The 26829-nt window shown below is 38.9% G+C and overlaps 1 protein-coding gene and 1 long non-coding RNA gene across 2 annotated transcripts; one reads left to right on the forward strand and one right to left on the reverse strand.

Annotated features, from left to right (window-relative positions):
• The first annotated feature begins 214 nt into the window (after positions 1-214).
• Positions 215-1965, forward strand: LOC139144042 (uncharacterized). Its single transcript, XR_011554721.1, has 2 exons — positions 215-384; positions 1623-1965. It is a non-coding gene; the product is annotated as an uncharacterized lncRNA (long non-coding RNA).
• A 13305-nt stretch (positions 1966-15270) lies between these two features.
• Positions 15271-26639, reverse strand: LOC139144473 (uncharacterized). The gene is made up of 12 exons (XM_070715172.1): positions 26399-26639; positions 25717-25843; positions 21933-22155; positions 21528-21711; positions 21090-21289; positions 19809-20069; positions 19296-19504; positions 18871-18988; positions 17824-18005; positions 16730-17021; positions 16463-16583; positions 15271-15850 (listed from the first exon to the last, which is right to left on the reverse strand). The coding sequence occupies exons 1-10, from the start codon at positions 26637-26639 to the stop codon at positions 16967-16969; spliced, it is 1800 nt and encodes a 599-aa protein (XP_070571273.1). The 3' UTR covers positions 15271-15850; positions 16463-16583; positions 16730-16966.
• Between the last annotated feature and the right edge of the window lie 190 nt (positions 26640-26829).

The following is a 26829-nucleotide window of genomic DNA, read 5'->3' on the forward strand; positions in this document are numbered from 1 at the left end:
TTAGAAAGCAACATGCACTAATATTTCACAATCATATTTTTCTCACAACAGTTCTGGACATCTGCTTTATGCATAAAATGGGTGGAGTAGATTCACAGCTCATACAAATACTGTATTCAAACTTTAGAATTGACACTCTTAAGTTCCTATCTTACAACTGACATGACAACAATTTCATTAAAACACAGAATGACTGAATGTTTGAATTATATAAGAAGTTACAAAAGTAAGGAATTTTATCTCCTGCAAACGTTCATACAGCGCCGCCTGTGGCGGGGGTCAAGAGGTCATCGTGTGGGCTTGTACCATCCTCTTTTGGCCTGAGACGTCCTCCAGGCAAGACTGCCATTTCGGCAGCTGGACCTTATCTGATCTTTAACAACGGTAACGGTATTTATAACATTCCTTTCTTCACAAGAAACCATGCCCCTATCCGTGTAGTACCTTTGGGGCATTCTTTCATACGCGTCTAGGAAAATACACGCGCCGTAACTCACTCATTTTTTCTGTTTGTTCGAAGCGTGTTTGTGAGGGGTACCAGCGGAGGTTACTTTCTCGGAGGACATCGTACGTGAGAGACGTTTCGCCAGATTTTGTATTTTCGGCATCGGTACAAACGATCTCTGCAGTGTGCATGATTCACAAGAGGCTATTGCTCATAGGGTTATTTCTTCATGCAGAATTTCCATCGGCATTTCAACGTTCGGTTTTTTCATTAGTTGTAAGCTAAGTTATGCATCGTGCCCGGGGCCGTGTACAGAAAACATCCGGGACTTCAATGCACGTGCAGACGCCCTGTACAACAACTTGAGGGAGGCTTTGGCGGGAAATCCCTTTGTGTTTTCTGGTCACATGTCGGGTTATGGCGGTCATCGCTACAAGTATTCTACAGTGACGGGGTACTAACGCGCCGTGTATGCGCCGGGATTATCGGAGTGTACGAGTGTACGTAACGTTGTGCTTTACTTCGCGCTTGTCGAGCATTGGCATCATTTTAATTTTTTTTTAAGTTTTAGCTGTGGTCGAAGTGTCGACAGAGTGGCATCGAACCAGGACATGGGAATCATTATGTGTGAATCTTGCTACATACTTCTCCCCACGCGGCTTGTTCAAGTTGTTGCAGTGCTTACAGCCCATTACAGGTCCCCAATGTCGGTTGTTGCTGTTTTTACAGCTTGTTCATTTTCCACTTTGGTGGAATGTCAGCTGCTCTCGTAGCGCTGTTGTTTTTTTCCCACATTGTTGGGTTCAGCTGTGTTATTCAGCTTGTTTTTTCCCTCAGTTGTAGGGCCCCTTCATTGTTGGGACCGGCTGGGCATGCAACTATGACATTTTGGCTGCGGAAGGGGTGGATGTATTTTCAGGGCAGCGTCCCTGAGTGGATTCTCCATGCCTTGGATCTTGCTACCACTCAACCAGAGCTTTTCTTTTCCTCATCACCTGTAGTCGTGCACATGTCCAATTGAGGGAGCGTTGCAATTTCAGTTTTCTGTCTTAGATTTGCAGTAGTTTAGCATGTGACCAGCTGTCGTAAGTTTGGAACGGTTTGGTTTATTGTAAACTATTCAGTGGAAGTCAGGTAATTTCCTTTTGCTGCCTAGTTTTCTTTTCCTTGCCCATAGCCATGGCTCGAAGCAAAAAGGTAGCACAGAAGCAGGCAGCTAGCTCCAGTGCCTCAAGTAAAAGAGCAGTTACAGGTATGGTTCCTGCCAATGGTAGTTGTCTTCAGCAGCAGGCAGTTAACAGCATCATTGTCATCAGCTTCTACAACAGTGGCAAGGGCTTCAACTCAGCTTGAGATCCTCACAGTCAAAACAGCCTACTTGAGATACCACAGCATCAACAACAGGCATATCTGCAGAACACTATCCATAACACGGTCCTTTTAATCAAAAGGCAGATGTAGAGTCACGCTGACATCACTCCATGTAGGTAACAATTACCTTATCCACAAATGGGGCTAAAGTAAGTATATAATACCTGTTTTCACCTACAGGCAAAAACAGTTTGTTAAGGCAAATGACGTTTGCACTTCTTTTGAAGCATTCATATGCTGTCAGTCTGAGGGATTCTACGCGAAGTAATTTCTGTCAGTTCAAATTTATGAGAGCAATAGTAGTAGAGATATCATAAATTCGCGGTGAACTTCATGTCCGCGAGAGACTTGTCGCCCAACATTGGGTTACAACTAGTGTGCTTTTTCATTACCATTACTAGTTATGTGTTCAAGATCAGCCAGTTCACATTTGTCAAGATTGTACTTCATAAAGTTTGCTTGCTGTGCATTTCATTGCTGTGGTCGAACTTTTGCTGCAACAAAGTGGCGTCAGACTGAGTCATGCGAATTATGTTTGGCAGCCTTGCTTATTGCTTCCCATTAAGCTGGATTTTGCTGGGCTCACAGCCCATTACAGGTTCTCAATGCGGGGTGTTGCTGTGTTAACAGCATTTTCACTTTTTCCCTTTCTGGAATTTAGTGTGTTTTTCAGCTGGGTTTTCCCCTCATGGTTGGATTCGGCTGTGCTGGTCCACTATGTTGGGTGTTGCTGTATGTTCAGCTTTGCATTTTTCCCTTGTGGAATTTCCCTCATGGTTGGATTTGGCTGTGCTGGTCCAATATGTAGGGTGTTGCTGTGGGTACAGCGTCTTCCCTTTGTGGAATTTGTTTCCCAGCTGTGTTTTTCCCCCACATTGTGGATCGGCTGGGTCAGCAGCAGTGTCATTTTATCGCTTGTCATATGTGGGAGGTAGTGTCAGCATGTTACTGCCCGGGCTCCTTTAATGGTTTTCCCATGTTTGATTCTGTCTGCCACTCAACCTATTAGCTATGTAATAGGTATAATGCAACCACATTACTGAGACTGTCGAATTCTTTTTCTGCCTAGTTCTCCCTTTGTTTTCACCAACAGGCATGGCTCATAGAAAAAAAAAAAAACTGTACAAAAAGAAGGCGGCAGCTAACATCATTGCCGCTCAGCATATTCAAATCCTGCATCAGACACTAGGGCTACAAGGCAACAATCAACAACATCAACTTTACAAAATGGACATATTTTAGTGTTTTCAGTTATTCTTTAGGATATATAAGTTTATCCTCTCTAGATCAATATGAAGCTGTATTATTGTTCATAAGACTTCAAAGTTATAGTAATGGCTCATCTATCTTGCTATGTCTTGCACATATATTTACAAAGGCAAGCCTTCCAATAACCAATCAGAGGTTTCAGATGTTTGGAATCTACTTGCCAGTTGAAGACCCAGTTTTAGTACAGCAACTGTGCGCCGTGCGTGGTACAGAGTCAAATGTTGTAAGCCAGCTTCCCCTTTCAAGTAGAGTCAATTTAACGGGAAATCAGCTGTGTTTTCTGGTTTGCCAGTGTGACAATTTGTTAACCTTCCTTTATCAATATGAGTGCATTACTGCTACTTTAAAAACAGGCTCTCCAGCAATCATCTAGAGGTTCTGGACGTATGAAGTCTATTTGCCTAAATGGTCGTTGGGTACAATCAGTTAAGTTGTGAAACAAGTATATATATAGGTCATCAGTTTAAGGCCAAGTTTAGCATAGTAACTGTTCGCAGGGGCTGCAGTAAGTTGTGCCATTCTGGCTTATTATCTGATGTCCCGCAAAATGTTCAAGTGTCAACATATAAGGAGCAAGTATGCTTTGTAGGGTGGGGAGGAAGCTGGTTAGAAATAGGTTTATAAAGTTCAGGAAGTTTTTAGGTTCACACTATGCGCTTCCTCCAGACTAGCAGATTCCATTTCACATTGCTAACAATGTTTTTTGCTATCTTTGCATTCCACGCATTGTGATTCCATATGATTGACTAGGCTTTTTCAGAGAGAATTTTCCCTCCAAAAGGGTTTTTTAATCTCTGTTTTTTAGAGCAAGTCTCTCTTTGGTTTGTGTTTAGCCACAGTAGGAAATACAGTTACTCAATTCGAGTTTTGTTCCTTGTTTCCCAAGGTAGTAGGACAAAGAGGGGGGTCAACAAGACTCGTTTGTAGATAAAGTACAAAACGTAGTTTACAGACTTTACAATTGTTACGGGTTTACCTCTATTGCTGCAATAAAACAGAGGGTAGTAGCGTAGCCAAGCACAGTATATAAGTAGGATGGCTAAGCTATTGCTAGTTAGACACTGGTGCTGTGCCAGTATAAATTTTGCATACATCTGTGAAACATGCATGAGTCACAGTTCATTTGCCATTTTCTCAACACGGCACGGGTCAACGTAGCAATCAAGACAAGTCACTGTTCGCAGGGGCTGCAGTGACGTGGACTTTCTTCTTGTGGGGCCGACACAAGGTGTGTCTTGTGGCGTGTTTGGGCCCCACAAGATTGGGGCAAGATTAAATGAGTTACCTATGTAGGTGAATTCTTTGTTAGACTGTTAATTGGTCACCCATTTTGTGGCCCACTTTATGTATTTCACAGTTAGCAGCATGTTAATCATTGTAAGGAAATTTGTTTGTGTGTCAGTTATTGGTCACCAATTTGTGGCCTAATGATGTATCTCATCTTTGCAACTTTAATTTTATCACAAGTGTAAGTAGGTTAGTTATTGTAAGGTCACACGTTTTGTATTATGCTTGCGTGTCATCAATTAGTGGCCTGTTTGATGTATTTTACAGTTACAGTTTCTCATTAAATGGTCACCCATTTGGTGGCCCATTTCTCCCACAAAGACATGAGTTGGGTATTCCTTAATTTTGCTGGTGTTGTAGCTGGCCGGGGCACGGCATCACTACCAGTGATGTGGGGCCTTGTCCAGCATTGACAGCGTTTGCAGGGGATAAAAGAAGTTACAAAAGTAAGGAATTTTATCTCCTGCAAACGTTCATACAGCGCCGCCTGTGGCGGGGGTCAAGAGGTCATCGTGTGGGCTTGTACCATCCTCTTTTGGCCTGAGACGTCCTCCAGGCAAGACTGCCATTTCGGCAGCTGGACCTTATCTGATCTTTAACAACGCCCTCCTCCTCCCCTTTCCACCACATTTTACCATATATGGATTGTGTTTGGGCCCCACAAGATTGGGGCAAGATTAAATGAGTTACCTATGTAGGTGAATTCTTTGTTAGACTGTTAATTGGTCACCCATTTTGTGGCCCACTTTATGTATTTCACAGTTAGCAGCATGTTAATCATTGTAAGGAAATTTGTTTGTGTGTCAGTTTATTGGTCACCAATTTTGTGGCCTAATTGATGTATCTCATCTTTGCAACTTTAATTTTATCACAAGTGTAAGTAGGTTAGTTATTGTAAGGTCACACGTTTTGTATTATGCTTGCGTGTCATCAATTAGTGGCCTGTTTGATGTATTTTACAGTTACAGTTTTCATTAAATGGTCACCCATTTGGTGGCCCATTTCTCCACAAAGACATGAGTTGGGTATTCCTTAATTTTGCTGGTGTTGTAGCTGGCCGGGCACGGCATCACTACCAGTGATGTGGGGCCTTGTCCAGCATTGACAGCGTTTGCAGGGGATAAATATATATATATATATATATATATATATATATATAATATATATATAGAATTATTCAATTTATATTCCACTTTTGTTTAACTTTGTCGCGGGGGGGTCACCATGTTTTCGAAAGCTGGAATGTGGGGGGTCAGCCACTTTTGACTGTCGGCCAAAAAAATAAATCCACCGCCCCCCCCCCACCCGGCCCTAGAAACTGACCAGTCCCTAAGAATAAACAATTTCCATGTACTTGCTGGGCTTGTGACTAAACTTTCCCCGATTTTTGCATTCTCATAGATTGGTGTACTTAAATAATTCAGATTCTAAAGACCTGCCTTTCATGGTACGTTTTTAGCGCTTGTTTGCCGTAATTACGAAGCACAGAGTGGATAATGTGTTTCATGTAATGTTAGTTTGAATACAATGTCGGGAGAGAGGATTCCCATTCTGCTTATCAAATGGAAAAACAAGGACAGAGTTTCATGGACCAATTCCAAATTGTTGTGTTGATATGTCGTTATGTTAGGAAAAGACTTTTTGGAAGTGTTCTTGCTAACAGAGTGCATGCAGCAGTGCATCTCAACCGATTTCTCCACTAACAAGAAGATGCTCCATGTTCTATTCATTCTTTGTTCAAGGCCAACACAAAGAAGTACACAGGCTATAGACAATAATTAGCAAACACTCAGCTGTTGAGGGAAAGTCATCACTTAATAGACACAAGACAAGTTCACGCTTAGGCCCAAATGAACAGTTGATATCTTTCAGGCAGCAGTTAAAGTAATGATGGAAATGAGCCCTTCAGTATAGATTCTTCATATTTTCCTCATGTGCTTTTGCAAAAGCCAATTTTCTCTGTGAATATTAAAAATATTTCAAAACACATAATTCTACTGTATTGTGACTCATATCAGAATCAAACTTGTATGTCCCATTCAAGTCAACTCGTTATTACATGAGGGATGTCATGGATGTGTGAGATAAAATACGATTGGTACATGAGCAACGCCATCAACGGCATCAGACGGAGATTCGCCTCCTTCTATCTGTGGAAAACGTCAATTACGTTATTACAACGGTTGACACCAGAAACGCCAATTTTTTTCAAAAAGTTGCATATTTCTTCAAAGGTTTCCATTTTATCGTGACACGAGTGAGTTTTCTGGACAGAAGAGAGCCTTGAGCATCGAATGAGGTAACTGAATGTCGGATTTGTGTTTATTTTTCGACTAGAATGGGCAGTTCACTATAGGGTTCACTAGGACAGTTAGCAGGATGACAATATTTACTACCAGGTCTCTATGAAACACATCTCTTTTGGTATAAAAATATCATGACAAAATATGATATTGTGCTTTAAGGTCAGAGAACTCGAAAGGGACAAAATAACGAAATTGTACCTTTATGGTAAATCAAAACTTATGGTAAAACTACAGTAAAACACTATAAGGTTTGTAAGGAGTACATAAATGTTGTTGTCAGCTAAGCTGGATAATGACTACGTTATTAAGATTCTTTTTTGGACCCGTCGTCCAAGTAATGGAGATTTTCTCCATCTTTTGTCGAGTGAGAATTGAATTTTCTGTTGCATTCGCAAGTAATCATTTCATTTGGTCACGAGACGCTTTGGAAAAATAAATTATGCATCTTATTTCAAGGCTGAAAAGAGTATGATTTGTTGTGCTTGTAATGGCTTAGAAACGATCGCTGTTGTCGGACACAGCAATTCTTTTTGTAATTATATTACCATGCCCTGCCCGTCGCATTTTGATTGGTCGAGCTGAACCAGGTGACTGACCACAAATACACAGTAATGGTTTGTTACATGCTCTGAATATGAATAATAAGATTAACAACTCAAAGTTTCGTAACTTTACAGCTCAAACGTAAATAATAATCAATCACAAAATAAAATGGAGCACTTGTAGGTCAAGTTGAGATACTTTATTCTGAAAACTTCTCGGATTTGCCAATTTTTAACAGCGCGCGTGACAGACGTCGCGTTATTGCTCAGTTTCTGGGGCCCAGTTGTCGTTCGCTCCTGAAATTTTCGGAAATTTTGACGGTTTACTTGGGTTGCTGATAATATTATGGAAATAACAGACTCCGCTCTGATCATTAACGTTTATTTGTGGGCGCGGGCTCGAGGAAAGCCAAATTAACGTGCTCGGCAAGCCTCGCCCGTTAATTTTTGGCTTTCCTCTCGCCCTTGCCCACAAATAAACGTTAATGGTCAGCGCGTCGCCCCGTTATTTCTATAATATGTAACGATTATTTCTGGATTGGAAATCTGCGGAACTTTAGAATGCAATCCGTGTATTATGGAGAGCGTCTGTTAATTCGAAGTTTGATTGTAAATTTTTCGAGATTGTGTCTGATTGTCACTTTCTAGCAAAATTCTACAATGAAAAATATTCAAAAAACATAAATTGAACAAATAGATCGAAACAGACATGAGAGAAAATGCCAAGAGAGTTTGACCGGTTGACCTCGCTGTTAATTTTATGCAGGAAATTACAATAACAATGCTTGGTCGAATGACGCAGTGCCTTGAGGGTGGATCACCAGTGGTATATGGGGAGGAGTACCTTCCCGATGGTGATAAGTGGTGCAGATTACCGTCGCCTAGGTGACTGGCGTATACGCGTGCCAAAAGACACCTATGGTTGATTTCCTGTTGACCAGTCGGATGGCAGAGTTGCAAATACCTGGACTGAACCATTTGGTTTTTGTGGGTGTCGGTGGTACTTTGACAATATAAGTAAAAGATAAAAGTAAAAGTAAAGATGCACATATATTGAGTTTATTGTCTTGTTCATGAGCGGCCAGTATTTCCAACAGCATAAATTATGTGCATTTGCCATTGAAGGAATAAATAATTTTCGAATAAAACATCGCGAATGTAACTACATTCCTTAAAGGGCCTATGACATGCCCCATACAACCAAACGTAAAATCACTGTTTGGGTCTTGAAGTTAGCCTACGTCACTGTCTTGCATTGCGTATCGTCCCCCTTGTCCAGATAAAACGCAAGTAAAAGTTACGGGTGGGCGTGTACCTCTAGCCCAATTCGTTCGACTTTTTTCGGCTTTTCGAAGTTGAGCCGACGACTTATCTTAATACGGGCAAACAGTCTTTCACACCTTCGCAATCTCATGTCCGTATGAGGCAAGGGCTTCCTTTGCTCAGAACGTACACCCAGCTCGCAACGCACGAGAGAACATTGTAAGCATGGTCTTTCAGGAAATCACCAACGGTCACATGTCGCGTACGGCCGATCGCCTCGCCGATCGAGTAAATTAAAATGACTGAAATTAAAATGACTTGTCAGGCTATGTGATTAGGTGTACTATGCTTTCGTGCCAAATATACGAAATAAACATTACAAGAAGGATGACAGTCGATGTCTCATTCTCATTCATCGGGAAACATTTGTGCGGCAGGAAGCTTCCCGTCTCTACACAATCGTGAACGGTGAAGACGGCGATTCAAAATGGCGACCCGACAATGCGGCGACAAGCTTTCTTTGTTTTTCTTCATCAAAACATGTACAAAATAGGCCTAACACGTCACTTTTTTCAGGATTCATTTGCTCTGAAAATGCACGGGAACATGGGTCGATTGCACCATTTGTCTCGTGCTCCAAGGAAATGATAGTTCTGTCAAAGGTCGACGTCCAACACAGCTACACTCAGAGTGATAGTTTTCGGAAAGGGTATGTGAATTTCGCCCAAAGCCGTTTTCATAAATGACGAGCACTACGAATTCTTATTACCATACCATTTGAACCTTTTTGTATTTATCCTCAAACTGTTAACGCAACAGAAGTGGTATTTAGGGGGTCAAGTTGCAAATTTTTTTACCCCGTGTTGAGTGCGTAGTAATCGGACTGCATCGCAGTGATCGGACGTCATCTTTTGGAAAGTGATTAGCGGCAAAATTTTGATAGTTTGAAACTTCAAAACCCCAATTTTCATTTTTGATGTGTTAAAAAAAACTGAATGTAAATATTTCCTGATAATTAGTTACGTTTAGTAGACGACATAACCATACTTCGACGTGTTTGGCGTTTACCTACCGGACATATGTTGCTTTCGGCACCTTTTATCGTATGGTCTAGCTAACTTCGCCAAATTTGTATAGCCCAAAATAGCTTCTACTAAACAAACTATCCAAAACAGGACAGCAGCATCACTTGACTTAATATGAGGTCATACAACTTGTAAAACGCTATCATTACGGAGCGAAGTGAGTCGGACGAACAGCATGTGATTGAATGTCCGAAACTGAGGTCGTCGGGAAAACTGTCACAGTGCACCGAGAGTATACTGTTAGTACTGCAGCTACAATATGCAATGCATTGAATCGAAAGACTCAGGCGCGGGATTGCTCTACTTTTATAACACAAATCCAACCGTGAAAAGAAATGAAACGTAGCCTCATCGTACTTTCAATTCTGTCCCGAGCATTCTTATTGCTTTGTCTGCTCACGCTTTGTTCTTCAGTGTCAGAATCTGACTCTGATTTGGAACAACTCGTCCCGGATGCCTGGGGTTGCCTATGCGCCTTCAAGCTAATTCCCCTCGAAATCACTTTCTGAATTCTGGTCAAAACTGTCCTCGCTGGAAGCAACTTGATATTATGCAGCTGGACCGCCGGTGTGGCTTCCTTGACAGTGTTTACTGGGCGTCTGTGAGCACTGTTTATATAGCTGACTTTATTTGTGGTCTAATTTATGCAAGAACCGCTAAATACACTTTTGTGACAATGGCGTGCCACAAATGACGTCAATTGTACATGTTGGTCAATATGCTAATACCGCTGCCTGGCTCGGGTAGGAAGAGGCCCCCTGATCACCAGGCATGTAAAAGGAGTCAAATTTCGCCCTTCTCGCACGTCTTTCAGAACTGACACAATATGCAATCCATAGACAGGTCCCCTAGCTGAGTTTTGAAGGGAAAAAATAAAAACTTTGGAAATCATGTCATAGGCCCTTTAAGCTCGACGTACACTTAAGTGCCCCAAAGAACCATGAAATCGCCCGACTTTCGATTGAAGAGATGAGTTTTGCCAAACCGCGTATACAGAAAAAGTGGCAGATGACTTTATTTTTAGAATCATAGACAGTATAGCGAGATGTAAAAAATGTGAAACAGGCTCCCCACCTAACTATCCTAAATGTTTTTGTGTCGAGTTTGTGTTTGATCCGTTTCGAAAATGTGTTCCTACATTCTTATCCGATTGTTTGTGTCAATGAAATGTTTGTTTCGCTTTGGATATTTGTAGAGAAGTTTGGATTAGTGTGTACGGTAATGTTTTGTTTGTGTGGGGAAAGCTTATGGCGAGACGCAGCCGGACCTATGTTGTTACAAAAGTTGATAGAGTCGCCCTTTGACGCTTGCGTTTCGAAACCCGAGTGTGGTTTCTCATCAGTCGCAGTGTAGATTCTTTCCTTAGTTTGTGTTTGTGAAAATTTATTTTAATGCATTTTAGTGGTCTTGCTTTCCGATTAGCAAGGCAAGTATATTAATTTTGGTCACGTTGTGAGTCCGTTTGGTGTTCGGTTTGTTTGTTCTATATTTCTTACTTCGGTAAATTTTGTTTTGACTGGTGTGTCTTTTAGATTTTTGCGGAGGTTTGTGAATTTTTAGGCAATAAGTACCACTGCGGGGTACGGATTTTATGTTTATTGGATCAAGATACTTACAAGTATCCTGTTGATGTACTTGTTCTCGTACATTTTATTAATAGTTCGTTTACTTTGTTTACTGTTTGTTCTGGCTTGTTGTGTATAATACTGAGTGTTACGTAATTGCCTTTCGCATTCGAGTACGTAATCGTTTGTGTTGACAATAACAAAAAACCGACCCTTGTCGAAGGGTATTTTCCCAAAATTTGTCCAATGTTTGCAAGCTGGTTTATCGCGATTCTTTTGGCACGCGACATGTTTTGTTTCCTTGTTTGAAAGGGTATCTCTAGAAGTGCGAGTTTAGAAGCTTCAGATAGCTTTCAAGTTTTTGTTTTTTTGTTGTTCGTGGAGTCCAATTTGACTTTTCTTTGAATTGGTGTTGTTGCGATTGTTTGTGTCTCACGATGTAGCGTAGTCACATTATACGACTTTATTTGTTGAAATCCTGAGGTGGTTTTATTCTGTTTGGTTTTGTTGGTGTCCGAATGAATTTTAAGGCTTTTGCCTAGTACTATTTTTTGGAGTTTCATAGTTTGAGCGATGATAGGTTGTTGTTGAATTTCATGTTGTGTCGGCTTTTCTTTGGAAATAGCTGATTTATTTCCACGGCCATGTTTCTGTTACGTTACTGTGATTGTTTATTTTGTATTTAATGTTGTGTTTCAGTTGTTTGTTATGTGTACGATTTTGTTATTTCTTTTAAGTGTTTGTGTGTTCTATGTCATTTATCGTATTGTTTGGTAGTTCCCTTTTTGGAGTATTTGGTGGCCCTGAAAAGGGCCGCTTGGTATGGGTTTTTGTTAGCGCTTGGCGCGTTTGTTTTGGCGATGAGCCTAGCTTTTTTATGCTTCTTTTCGCCGATTCGATGTGCTTGGTGAGTAGGTGTTTGCCGCCTTCTTGTCACTGTGTGTGCGTACATGGACAGTCTGCATAGCCCTTGAATGTGGTCTCGATTTTTATCAAACTTACAATTTAGGAGTATATATCAAAACTGATAAATGATTTATGTGATTACTGTAGCTATAGATAGGCTACATTCAGGACGGGCAGCGACGGGCAGTAATTAGTAGGCAAAACAGGTGGTTTTCACCGTGGGCAGAACTCGGTGTAATGATACTGAACATTAATAGTAAGCCTGTCACCTTGAAGGTAATGCTGTAGGTGAAACAAGGACTTCAAACACACGATGGTACAAACAACACCACAAGTGAAACGTACACATAGAAATACACGCGTTCCTACGTTGTGCCCACCCGGGCCACGCGATTAAAATATGACTGATACTGCTGGATAGTGTTAATTGGGTCGGTAAACAGTCAATTAATAGTTTAATTGACTACCTGGGTGATTGGCAGGTCGTGTCCAACGACGCATATGCAAAGCAGGCCAAAAGACAAAAGCCCCCAAAGTTATTGACAGCTGGCCAGGGGTCACCATAAATACGTAATGAAGCTTCACTACGCAGAAACTGCGTAGTCAAGCCCTTCTTAACCGGTCAAACTCTCTTGGCATTTTCCGGCATGCTTGTGACAACCAAGAAATTTAGTAATTTAAGTCTGCAGAAGTACCATCCAGAAAAGAATCATTTTGTCTTTGGTAACATCTGATGTAAATTCTGCTCGGAAGCAGATTTTCAGTATCAACAACGTCAACAAGATATGATTTAATTTCATAAAACATGTTTCATTGTAGAACGGCCAAAATTCTTTAGATGATTGAATTTTGTACTTACAATTATTATTGTGCTTGTTACATTCACAATATATCATTACATTTTCAATAAAAGATAAGTATTCTTCTCACATAACCAGCATTCGATCTAATTGTACCGTAATAAATGACACAATAGTCGACAAATGATGTTAAATTATTGATAGTTACGTTGACAGACTCTGTTCAGATAGCCGCCTGAGTCTATCAGCTCATATGCTTTGATGCCACCGCCCTTTTCCGGCCGTAATTACAGCGATGTCTGAGCATGCTATACTGTAGGAGGAAAGGGGGAAACACACACACGAATTGGGCTGCACCACTCTGTCGGCTAGCAATTGTGTGTTATTTCGGATTAAACAATTTAGTTCTGAACAATGGAAAGACAAAACGTCGAAATTTGAGTTTCCATACTTTATAATGTTTCCATCAACCAAGGGCAATAAACATCAAAATAAATCTAGACCCCTAAATCATTTGTACATAACTGCCCTTGAGAAAGATAACAATCAACCGATTTGCAACCGATAATGAGTTATTGTCATGTGTTCTAACTATCACATTACTGTCAACACCTATTCATACAATGTGCTGCAAATTTATATCGAGTAGCAGTGTAAGTGTTGACATATCCAAGGGTTTGTCAAAAAGAAATTTGTGACGTACAGGTTAGCAATAACGATATAAACTCGCCCATAAACAATTTTAAACCACTTAATTTGTGTTGTCAGGAGTTATACAATAATTGAAACAATCCATTGCCGTTTGTAAACCCTGCATTGGGAGAAATAGTTCAGGGTACAGTTTGCGACATTTCTGCTGTAGATGGAACATATTAGCAGCGCACCTAGATGCCTATGATCTGCTAAGGCTATCAGGGAACAGTGGGATTGCTTTCCACATCTGAAAATGTATACTGTAGACCAGGTAATATTCCACTCAATGACTTGCCTAGGGTTCGACAATAATTATCTTTGTATATAAAGCCGTCTACCTTGTGAAAGCTTTGCAGTTTGAGAGCAACTGGTTGTAAGATGGAAGTTTCCCCTGTGCATGTCTTAAGAAATAATACAATCATTTCATGTCTCAGGTCTTCATTAAGTAAAAGAAATAATTTTTCTCTTTAAGCGTCGAGTTTTTTACTAAATGCACCTGACAAATTCCTTGTGCACTTACTGATTTCCTTAGTATATTGTGTACTCAATACCGATAACTACTATATTATCAATATGTCATATATGACGTTTCTATGTCACATTTCAGCGAAAAAGTATAATTCGGTCTACTCAATGCAAATATTTTTACAATTCATGATAATACAAGTACAAAAGAGGAAAATGACAAAGTCATGAGCAAATTCTAAAGTCAAACTGTATAAAAGTGTCAAACGCAGATACAACATACAGAATCGTTGTCATTCCTATTTCATATTGAAGGTTTGAAATATGATAAAGACATCACGTAAATGATAAAGAGTTGAAAGAAGCTGAACTGTAAGGGTTAGGTGAATGTAGTTCCTTTGGGAAATACTGATTACTTTGGAAGTCGATATCGAACCAAGCAAAGGTTGTAAATGTATTGCCTCTGTGTGACTTTAGTTCGATTGTAAATCATCATAATTGGCAGAGTGATATTAAAATCATATTTAAATGTTGTCATGCCTTCAAGTTGAGCACTTGCCTGGGAATGTTTTACTATATAACTTAAAAAAAGGACAATCCATCGAAAGAAAACAAAAAATCATCTTTACATGTTACAGTAATATATGTTTATGCCAGACTAGTTAAATGGTGTTCCTGTACTTCGAATTCTGTGCGACTGCACATATTTAAACTGTGGATATCCATATTCTACTTTGAGAAACCTTAAGTTGTCACAATATTTGCATAACAAAATTTATCTACGTAGAACTGTTGTCAAGCGATGCCATTCTGAATCCTAGTGAAACGAACCCTATAGGGTGAGTACACATATGTCTAGTTTTTGTGACACTTTTTTTGCTATAAGGCCTTGTATATCATCGTGCATACTTGGGTCAATTAACTACAGCAGTAAAATCATAAAACTTTAGTGCAATGTAGCCATTGAGACTCGACAAAGCACGGATATGACAAAATATTGCCTGACGAAGTCAAAATACATGTTCCTTCCATAATGATTTCTGGCATTTTCTAGTTAACTTAATGAGAAATATTAAATGCAGATTTTTTAGAGCTGTAGATACCATATAATGAATATGATGACAGTATACTGTACACTAAACATTGGCCGGATATTTATATATTTTGACAAATGAGTACATAATCAAGAAGACGAGAGAGAGAGAGAGAGAGAGAGAGAGAGAGAGAGAGAGAGAGAGAGAGAGAGAGAGAGAGAGAGAGAGAGAGAGAGAGAGAGGGGGAGAGAGGGAGAGAGGGAGGGAGGGTGAGAGAGAGAGAAAATGGTAATGTGTAACTGATTAAAGACACGGGACTGGCATCTCATCAAATCTAGAGAAGAAATTTAAGTTAGTGCTATAGAGACCTAAATTAAAAGGTATATAAAAATTGAGTAAATTCCCAACGGGATTCGACTCACAACGTATGGCACCTAGTCACCTAGCGAAGAAATTACAGGCAAAATTTAGAAAGACCCCTAGTTCTTGCCTCTTTTGTTGAAACGCAGGTCAGTATACACATTATTATTTAGAGTGCTTGGATTTAGCTGACAGTAATTGGATTCCCTTTCAGCGTTGACGATGTGGTTTACTTGGTGTCGACCTGGAGTTTGGACGATCTCATAAATGTTGGTAGCTTCCTTCTTGTCAGAGCCGACAGGAGCAATCTCGGAGTAGTATGGTTCACCGGTACTTGTTGGTTCCGTGACGTCCTCGTAAGCTGCGTTAGACAGCGCCATATCTTTAGTCGGCGATTTTCCTTTCTGCTTTTGTTTATCGAACCTTACTGTGTCATCCTCAGACGTTTTGTGTGTACGTCTGTAATGTAGTTTAGGGAAAAAATGATATTTTACGAATTTTAAGTTCGGATTTTTCATACAATCTAACTGCCAAAACGATCAGTTCAGTCATTGGACCTACAGACTCAATAACATAAATTGCCGCTTGCCGTAATAAACCGTTGCCTCGTAGTACAAATATATTACTTTGTCTTTGTCTTCAACTCCTACACCATCAACTTTGCAGTTTGGCAACAGTCCTCCAAAAGGCTCAGTTCTTGAAATTGCCTTCCAGGCAATGTATGTTATTATTAAGCTATTGCGTAATTGTGTACGTCTAAACATGTAATTGCTTCAAATTTCTGCAATCGACTTACAGATAATAGGCTAAACCTAATTTGTTCGATTTCCCACAGGCCCAGAATATGCAGCGTGACATGATATGTCTTGTTTGGTGACGACATCTTCGGCAAACTCTGAATGTTATATAAGCATTATGATTTACCAGCACGACATTTGTATGTGTTCATTATCAGAAAACATGGCATCACTTCGATGCATATGAGTAGTCGTTGCCTCAAATAATCGACCCTGGTACCAAGGCCACATTTCCAGAATAGCCAAATTGTATTCTGTTATTCCCTCTACTTACCTTCGGTACAGCAAAACTGCGACAGAAACAATCGCAACACTCAATATGATGACCAAAGTAGAGGACACAGATATCGCTACTACGTTAGAGTCTTGTTTATCTCCACTGTTTGGATGAGGCCCTAGTGTTAATAAAAAATGACGTCACACCAGCATCATATGCAAAAGATGGATGGAAAGATTAGTAATTATAAATATTTAGCCGTTTATTTTAAAAACTCTCTGTTCTTTCGAAGGATAGAATAATGAACAACTGAATGATGCCCACCTATGCTTGACAAAGTTGTAACTGTCATGCGATTTTCTGTGCCAAAGCGTTTTTGATCATAAAAGGGTTTGACCGTTACAATATACGCAGTGTCAGCTACAAGGTCAGAAAAAGTGTGATGAGTGTCAGTCGTCATTTCCGAAGAAACTTCGTCCGGTTTGGTTGAATTGATGGCTACTTGGTACTCTACAAATGACTCTGGGCAGATTGGCTCGTCCCACGTTATTACAACAGTTGTCATGGTAACTTCCGATGAATTGAGATTCTTGACGGTATCTTGGCAGTATGGTATCTATGAAAGCAAGAGACACAGAGCTGTTCATAATTGGAAAGTGGTTTGCCTTTATCGTTATGCTGGAGCTACTAAGGCTCTTCAATCGATAGAGAACACGATTGGAACTAATTTGGGATAATTGGATGGTGAAGTAATGTCGAGTTAATCTACAAATATTATCTCATCTGCTTTTCTTTTTACATTGCACACTTTTTTATGAGCAATTTGCGATATTGCAACATTCAGCTATATGGCACCTAACACCTTTGATAAATTTGCAAAAAATGAAAATCTAACCATCCCAAACTAGTTCCAATTGTGTTAGAGTAACAAAGGAACACATGTCTAGCAATAAGGGTAGTATGATCATTGAAAAAAATGGCATCGCTCTAAAGTATATATATTTCTGATACAGAAGAGCGACGATTGATCTCTGTTCGAACCGTTGCCTTCTACTAACGATTTTTTGAAATATTGTTAGGAACTTGAGATTCTCTTCCCAGAAGATGGATTTAACCTCCAGCTGCTGCGGAATGTTAACAATTGCAGTCAGTGAAATAACCTTTTGATAGACCCTCATCGAGTGTGTAAATTCATGTGTTTTTTTACTACCTTTATGACTGTAAACAATACTTTGCCTGGAAGCATATTAAAGATTAATGATCGTCTTGAGACGTGGTTTTAAATCCGGTATTTAAACCGAAGATAATGACAGTTAGACCTTCAATCTTTCCTTATAAGTACCTCGAAAAAGAAAATGTGAACTCAGATAATCTTTCCATTAATGCTATAAAGGTTAGCATTGTAACAATGCCTTCACCTTGAGTTGCCCTGCTGTCTGTAACATGGCATTGTTGGTTGCGGTGATGATAACACTGTAGTCGCTATTTTGTCGATTGGCATGACAACATCAGACCCATTAATTTGAAGAACATAGTTCTTGCCATAGCAGTCATTGTCCTTTGGTATGCAGGCACAGTTTGCGGGGCTACATTCCGAAATCTAAAACGATATTAAAAATACCTACAACTATTATAAAAAACATATTTACATCAGGTTTGCAAAGGAGTAAAATGCACGTCTCTCGTGATCAAGAGACATTGGCCACAGCTTTTGATGTTTGCATTTTTTCCTTCGCGATAACGAGTACAGCATTTTCTCCCACCTAAAAGTACTGAAGTCCATAGTACCAATCTTGCAAACATAACCACCACTTTCGACATACAGTGTAGTTATTGTTGCCAATTTGAAATGAATCCGAAATATCGAGCGATTTATTCTTCCTTCAAACATCGAAATCGCTGGGTCTAATGTGATGTATTGATTTTGAAAAAATGAATTCTAGACTGGACTGAAACTAGGCCATTAATAATAACGTTTAACATTGTACCTAATATTGTTGAGACTGTTTATCTCCCCAAGGCCTTCCATACAATTGGGAGGTACAACAAAGTAACGTGAACGAAACCGATAACACTGGAATAATTAATAGTTAATTGAATAAGTAATTGAGTTTTCCAATGAACACGATTTGAACTACTTATGTCTGTTTGATCTACAAATGTAAACTCGTCTGCTTTTTTTTTAAGTTATACACTTGCTTTTATGAGTAAATTGTAATAAAAGCTTTAGAGCACCTGACACTTTTAAGAAATTTGAAAAATATGAAGATCAAATTATCCCAAATTAGTTCCAATCGTGTTATTGGCTGGTTACGCTGACAATACTGGCTGCAGATGTTCCTTTACTTTATCAGTCGTGCTACTGCTGCTTGCGTTTATTTGTCTACCGGCAAACCGGTAAGACTTCATTCCAGATCATAATATTTCAAAATTCAATCTTTATGTGTATGCACAAAAATGCACACCTTTAGTCTACGTACAGCAACACTTCCTTCACTGTAGACGATGTTATCAGACATATCGATCAGTGTCCATTGAATTGTGTGTAAACCACTGTGATCATCATACGCCAAAAAAGAAATTCTGCAATAGCATACAACATTATACTTATTATCTGAAATAGTACATAGAAGGAGTGTTTGACTGATCTTGTCAGTACATACATATTTGCATATCTTCTTTTCTAATACTTTAACCAGTATTTCGTAATGAAGTAATGGTTGAGACGGCCTGATATTAACTGCATACTTGAGCAGCTATGTCTGTTGGGCCTTAAAATTCAAAACCGTTCACGTTTACTGTTGATGCTGTGAAATGTCATTCTAAGATTATAGGACATTTAGTGTGCAATGTCATGTTAAACATGTAAAGCATTGTTATGTTTACTTACTCAATCTTTGATACGATCAAAGAATCGTAGTCAGGAGATTCCTCCAGCCGTAGTCTTGTGAGGAAGACGTCATGTAGTAGAGGGGGACTTGAATCTATGTGTAATAAGACATCATCTCTATTTTCATTTCCCATCACATCACTAGCTCTCACCCATATTCGAATGGAATCGCCATCGATACGTGGTATATCAAAGGCTTGGCCCTCTATCTGTAAGAGAGGCATGTATATTCAAGGTAATTGTACTACAAGCACATATCTTACACAATAATGCGATCAGAAGGGCATTTAAAAAGGTTGGTGGGACCCGCCTCTTGCTTGACGGTTTGTTTTATCGCACTTACATGCAGCCTCATCATTTGCCATACAGCCTCTACAAGGTTCAGTATTTTCTCTCAACAAGGTGTATCATTTCAACCAAGCTTAAGGCTTTATTAGCTCAAGGTTAGTCTTAATATTCAGGCAGTCTAACTACATCTAACTTTAAAAAGCCGTCAGATAAAATGTAATCTACCAATGTATCGTCAACATCCAACCAGTTCCCCGGTGGCGTCACGATAGAGCGCCCTCCCTGGTGGTCACGCGCATAGTCCACTTCAAATCTGACGATGGCATTAATATTTGGTATGGCTTCCCGTGACCTGGTTTCCGGAGGTTGACCTGTTACTTCCTCGTAATCAGAGGTCAAAGGTGGTGAGTGGTCTTCAATTGCTTTGAGCATCCCGTTTTGTCGGTGGAATTCGTTGTAAAAATGTCGTGGCCAGCGCGCTAAGACCTATAAGGAAATTAAGTTATCGACAGTTGTTATTAAAAAAATTATTGTATCATTAAAATGCGTCATTATTGAAAAGGGCTTTTATATTCTCTATTTTTACACACGGAGTCCTCATCGAGCGCATTAAATGAGGAAGTTTACAAAAAGCATATTGTGTGATGATCATCAGCAGTTAGGATATTTACTACATGTAAGATGATAGGTTTTCACTATCTGCTATCATTGTGAAGTGGATCCAGATATACCCTATAAGCGTATGACATGATGTCAAATTAGCTTGTTAGTAAAAGTTACTAAAACGTTATATAAAAGTATCCTCATAGACGAGATATTAGACAATTTAAATATAGATACAATTGTTTTCTTGCACAATTCGTTCGCCAAAGGGAGTTTTTTTCCGATTGCGATGGCGGAAAATTTCAAACAGATCGTATGTGCCGCCCATAAGCTATTTTGCGTACATGTATCAATGAAGCCAGTCTACACCTTTTCTAATAAAAAACAAGGTTCCCCAATTCCGCTCTAAAGGTATAATTCGACCTGAGGACAACTATTCCGACTTCGAAACTTTTACAATAAATTTTGGTCTACTGCTTGTAGGTGCTGCGTTTGAAGCACATTTTATAAAAATTGTCCATCGCCTTAATTTTGTGAAAATCAAAAATAGTATTTTCCCATAGAGTTAACAGAGGGATGGCGACTATTATGGATATACAGTGTTTTTATTTGTATTTCTAGGACCAATAACTTTGCTCGATTAAATATGATTTTCATATTCAAAAGAAAATTGTTTAAAGTTTTACTGAGGGATGTTTCGGCAAAAGTTTCTAGGCGTGTACTACTTTCGCTGGAAGCAAACTAATCTTACGTTTGTACCTAGACAGTAAATATCAAACATTTTCCTTATATCGTTGTGTAATCCTGCGACCATAAAATTGGCATTATCATGATGACGAAGCCACAGCGTTTTAATCATAATAATGACCAAAATGATGTCATACAATGTTCTGCTTACAGTACCTGCGGCCCGGTACAGTTTTCGTCTTGTAAATTTGTTTGCCATAGATAACTGGTGTTTGCAGAAGCAGAATCCACCCACAACGGATAATGACCAGTGGAATCAATATCAACAACACTGACGTCATCAAATATGAGGAAGCGTCTGGCGTGTATATGATTTCCAGCTACGTCATCAACGGTCAGCAATACACAATATTCAGCTGGGAAATGGAGGAAAGAGGCTTGAAGTCAATCATGCCTTTAAAAATGTAAATATAGGTAATAAAAGAAAGATGATTTTGGTATTTTCTACCATGTGTACAACACATCATGGTCATACGGACGTAAATTTACAATGTGTATAACACAAATTTGTGAATTGACACCCTAAAAACCTATCCAATAAACTAGACATCTGATATATACTATACATTTACAAATGACAAAGTAGTTTCCTACCAGGCTCTGTTAGATTCATAGTGAAGGAAGTAGACGATGCATCCAACTCGTCCTTTATGATTGGTTCAATCGATCTGTAACCTAATACGTCACCGTATGGTTGCATCTTATAAACTTCGTATTCGTATTTCAATATTCCTGACAAGCCATCGGACCAGCCTGACCAACCCACGGTTATCGCGCCCTGTAAGGAAGAAAGGTAGACATGGGAAAGTAATTTTTGGTATGAAATGGACTTTGCTCATGACCTTCTGCGGGCAGATGTCATGTCATTGCGCATTGTGACATACTCAATGACTGGCTGATTCGACACAAAAGAGAAAAGTTGAAATTCTAACAATGAAGCAAAGATCCATCTAGCAATTGACAAACGGAAGTTATTGGAACTTTTTCTCGTCTACTCACATTTTTTGTGATTGCTGCACCCCTGTCGATCATTTTGTCAGAACAGCCACTGGTGACAGAACAATGTTCTGGTGGCTGGTAATCCAACGTAAAATCAGCGGTGTGTGAGACTGTCTGTCCCTGGTAGTATTGCTTGGGATTCACCGTGTACTGTCCTGATGTACCGTCGTAGTTTCTGATATTCACGTACCCTCCATTTGATGCTTTCACTGTGACGTAAAACCTGTCAAACGCGAAATTATGTTGTAAACTCTCCGTAGTTTAAGCGATTCAGAGACATATTTGTGCTAAAAACATAAAGTTCGAGTTTTATTCCAAGTCTTATTTGACAGAAGAGCTTGTTTAGTGCGTACAACCGCACATTTGGACGATGAAAAACATCTGGATATCTTCTATATGATACAGTAAGGCAAACACGACCAAATAAGGCCAAATCGACCAGTCCAAACTTCAATACATTCTATTTGACCAGTAAATTTACTATACCACTGCCTTTTCAAAAACATTATAGTCCGTGGGCTGGAGGGGCCACTAGGCACCCCCACATCCCTACTACATGGGTATTTTTTTGTTCTTTAGGACCTGCTGAACAAGAAAAAAGATGTTAACATTGGATATTTTGGGATGCACTACCTATCTGGGCTGGTTTTTGATTTGCATGTACCGCAAAAAATGGCGAAAAATGGGTAGGGGTAGGGGGTACTATATCCTCCCCTACATTAAGTAAACTAGCATGAAATAGCACAAACCATACATTTTTGGAAAGCTCAGATTCTGCTCTTTATGAGAAACACCAATTTTAGCAAAATTAATTTGTGTACATAGAATAGGACGACTTTAAAATGAATTTTTTTGACAATTTGAAATTTTTTACCCAAAATACCATGTAACAATTGTGATTTACTTTTTATTAAGCAAAATTTTGACAGCTTTTTTGGTTTGAATTATTTATTCCAACATAGTAAACAAGAAAAACAGTGTTAACATTAGATATTTAACTATACACTACTTCTCTGGAGTCAATTTTGAATGCGTGTATCTGTATGGGGTGTGCAAAAGCAAGAGGTAGGGGTACAACATTCTCTCCTTGATGAAGTAAACTGGTTGAAATGCCATATCCCTTATAGTTTTAGAAAGCTGAGATACTGGTCTTTCTAAAATGCATAAAGTTTTAGTAAAAAAATATGACGTCATAGAATTGGCTAACTTTAAATCGATTTTTTCTGGCAATTCAGTATTTTTAACCGGAAGAAAATACGATAACTATTGTTTCCTCCTTATGAAGCAAATCAAACAGATTTATGGATGTTCTTACTAATTGCAACGTGCTGAAGAAGAAAATAAATGTCAAAATTGGGTATTTACCATGCATTATTGTCTCTACTCACTAAACTAGCAAATTTTGCTACACTGGTATATCGTGAATGGGCATTTTATGCAATGAACTAATGGACAGCCTTAAAAGAAGACTTTAAAACGTGCACACATAGTCGTATTGCAATTTTCTGCAACAAGTAAATAGATCATTGATGACTGTCTGTTTTTATAATTAATTTTTAAATATTTTTCGATAAAATAATTTTGATAAGGCGTATTGGAAAATTTTCTATGCCTCCTTGTCTTACTTATACAGCAAGTATTACTAACAATCTATTAGGTTGAGGCTAGAGGGGGCGTCTACATACACCTCCCCCAACCCCACAGGATAACAAACTTGTAATTTCAGAAGCCTTGGGATCCCTAGAATAAGAAATGGGATTTTAACAGACAAAATATAGGGACTATAACTATAGAAGATATTGCATATTGCAACATATCATTTTAAAGGAGAGTAAATTAACTTTCTAATGGTACCCCATTTGCCTCGTTATGTTCAAAATACGCTCAGCAGAAGACTTACAAGAAGACAGGTTTAACAAAAACGAATGAGAGTCAGTAATACTGTGATTTTTCGGTACCCTTCAAAATATGACTGTTACAGCTACAGGATCCCAATTTTTTTTCTGTTAAAAGTTTATTCCAAGTTTCTAACATATACTTGTAGCAAATAACACAAAGGTAATACACAGTATTGCCTTTTGTATTATGTATAGGTAAAAATTGGTGGAATTTAGATTAGGTTTGACAGTAATTTGTGACATAAAACTTTGGGGTATGGGGTAAATTTTGGCCCTATTTCATGAAAACTATAGAAGATATTGCATATTGCTATATACCTTTTCAAGAAAAATAAATCACCTTTCTAATGATACCCCATAACCTTGGTCATGTTAAACAGTAAGCTCAGCAGATCACGTACAATAAGACAAGTTTGACAAAAATCCATGTGGGTCACAAAATCGTGATTTTGTGGTACCCTTCAAAACATGACCATAACAGCTATTGAGTCCCTATATTTTGTCTGTTAAAATCCCATTTCTTATTCTAGGGATCCCAAGGCTTCTGAAAATTACAAGTTTGTTATCCTGTAGGGTTGGGAGGGGGGAGGTGCATGTAGACGCCCCCTCTAGCCTCAGCCTAATAGATTGTTAGTAATACTTGCTGTATAAGTAAGACAAGGAGGCATAGAAAATTTTCCAAATACGCCTTATCAAAATTATTTTATCGAAAAAATTTAAAAATTAAATTATAAAAATAGACAGTCATCAATGATCTATTTACTTGTTGCAGAAAATTGCAATACGACTATGTGTGCACGTTTTAAAGTCTTCTTTTTAGGCTGTTCATAGCATAAAATGCCCATTCACGATATACCAGTGTAGCAAAATTTGCTAGTTTAGTGAGTAGAGACAATAATGCATGGTAAATACCCAATTTTGACATTTATTTTCTTCTTCAGCACGTTGCAATTAGAAAAGGACATCCATAAATCTGTTTGATTTGCTTCATAAGGAGGAAACAATAGTTATCGTATTTTCTTCCGGTTAAAAATACTGAATTGCCAGAAAAAATCGATTTAAAGTTATCCAATTCTATGACGTCATATTTTTTTACTAAAACTTTATGCATTTTAGAAAGACCAGTATCTCAGCTTTCTAAAACTATAAGGGATATGGCATTTCAAGCCAGTTTACTTCATCAAGGAGAGAATGTTGTACCCCTACCCTTGCTTTGAACACCCCATACAGATACACGCAATTCAAAATTGACTCCAGAGAAGTAGTGTATAGTTAAATATAGTAATATATAATGTTAACACTGTTTTTCTTGTTTAATATGTGGAATAAATAATTCAAACACAAAAAGCTGTCAAAATTTTGCTTAATAAAGTAAATCACAATTGTTACATGGTATTTTGGGTAAAAAATTTCAAAATTGTCAAAAAAATTCATTTTAAAGTCGTCCTATTCTATGTACACAAATTAATTTTGCTAAAATTGGTGTTTCTCATAAAGAGCAGAATCTGAGCTTTCCAAAAATGTATGGTTTGTGCTATTTTATGCTAGTTTACTTAATGTAGGGGAGGATATAGTACCCCCTACCCCTACCCATTTTTCGCCATTTTTTGCGGTACATGCAAATCAAAAACCAGCCCAGATAGGTAGTGCATCCCAAAATATCCAATGTTAACATCTTTTTCTTGTTCAGCAGGTCCTAAAGAACAAAAAAATACCCATGTAGTAGGGATGTGGGGGGTGCACGGTGGGCCCCTCCAGCCAGTGCACGGACTATTAGCAACAAATCACACAGAAGCCCCTAAAGCCTCCAAACTCCTAAGACTCAAAATCATCAACCACAATCACCGACATTCGTCATATACAATTAAAATGAAATAACATTATACCTGTCAGCATGTTGGAATGTGAAGCTGAAGTCGTCATGAACTTCACAGACATGCATGGCTTGGTGAGGATTGTCCTGGTTGTAGCCTAAAGAACATGTGGCACTTCCGCTTCTAATTTCACTGCCACCTGGAGATATTAATATATTAAAAGATCAAACGGTGTCTTAAGCTGAAACTTTCGACGGTTATACATGTTATAAGGATTGAGTTTCGATTGATACTGTCTGGGAAGAAAGAGTTGTAAACTGCCACTGTTATCATAAAGATACATACCAATTGTCTTGCTTCGAAAATATAACCCCTTACCGACGAAGCTCATGGACAATGTATAGCCATAAGTGTACTTGGTTCAAGTCTGTGATTTGTGAATGTTTGAGTGGGGTGAACGCAATGAGTAGGTGAACGCTATACAGGGGAGTTTCTCCCGGAATCCGGCAGAAACCCATTACTGCGCAGACTCATAGGTAACGCGTTCAATTAATCACAAGGAAAACCTGACCCAGGCTGTCAAAGTCTAAATAGGTTTGTATGAAATAGGAGAGACACAAGAGAAACTAATACAAAAGATTTTTTATAGAAATTCACCGACTTGAACCAAGTCTAGGCCATAAGTGTGATTTTATTTATACTGTTAACAACGCTTTATCTGAGGAATAGTATCAGCTAAGCCGTAACATCGTACCTCTTTGAACTCTCCAGTCGAAGGAAGCAGATACAACACCGACTTTAAAATCGTTGATATAATATGGTCGAGGATACGTGGCAGCATTCGGGCCAATGTAATAGGCATGCCACTCAACCAGGATACGATCTGGTATTAGATTGGTATATACAGTCTGGGGCGCTGTCACGTGATCGTCACAATCCGCTTCAACTCTGGTGTCTCCAACTGTACGTATCAGCTTGGCAGTGCAGTAGGCCATGTTTGGGGTCGTAGTCACTGGAAATGTGAAGTATACTCTTTTAAAATGACTGATGCTTGCGATTAAATGCTACTCATTGGTTTGACACTCGGGATAAACATTGATCTGTTCAGATTTGTGTGTCGTCAAGTTAGCAGAAGTTAGTAGGAACACGGAAGTGTACCAAATAATTTTTTATCTTACTGAAGTA

Source organism: Ptychodera flava, chromosome 11 (genome assembly GCF_041260155.1).
Source record: "Ptychodera flava strain L36383 chromosome 11, AS_Pfla_20210202, whole genome shotgun sequence".
NCBI lineage: Eukaryota > Metazoa > Hemichordata > Enteropneusta > Ptychoderidae > Ptychodera > Ptychodera flava.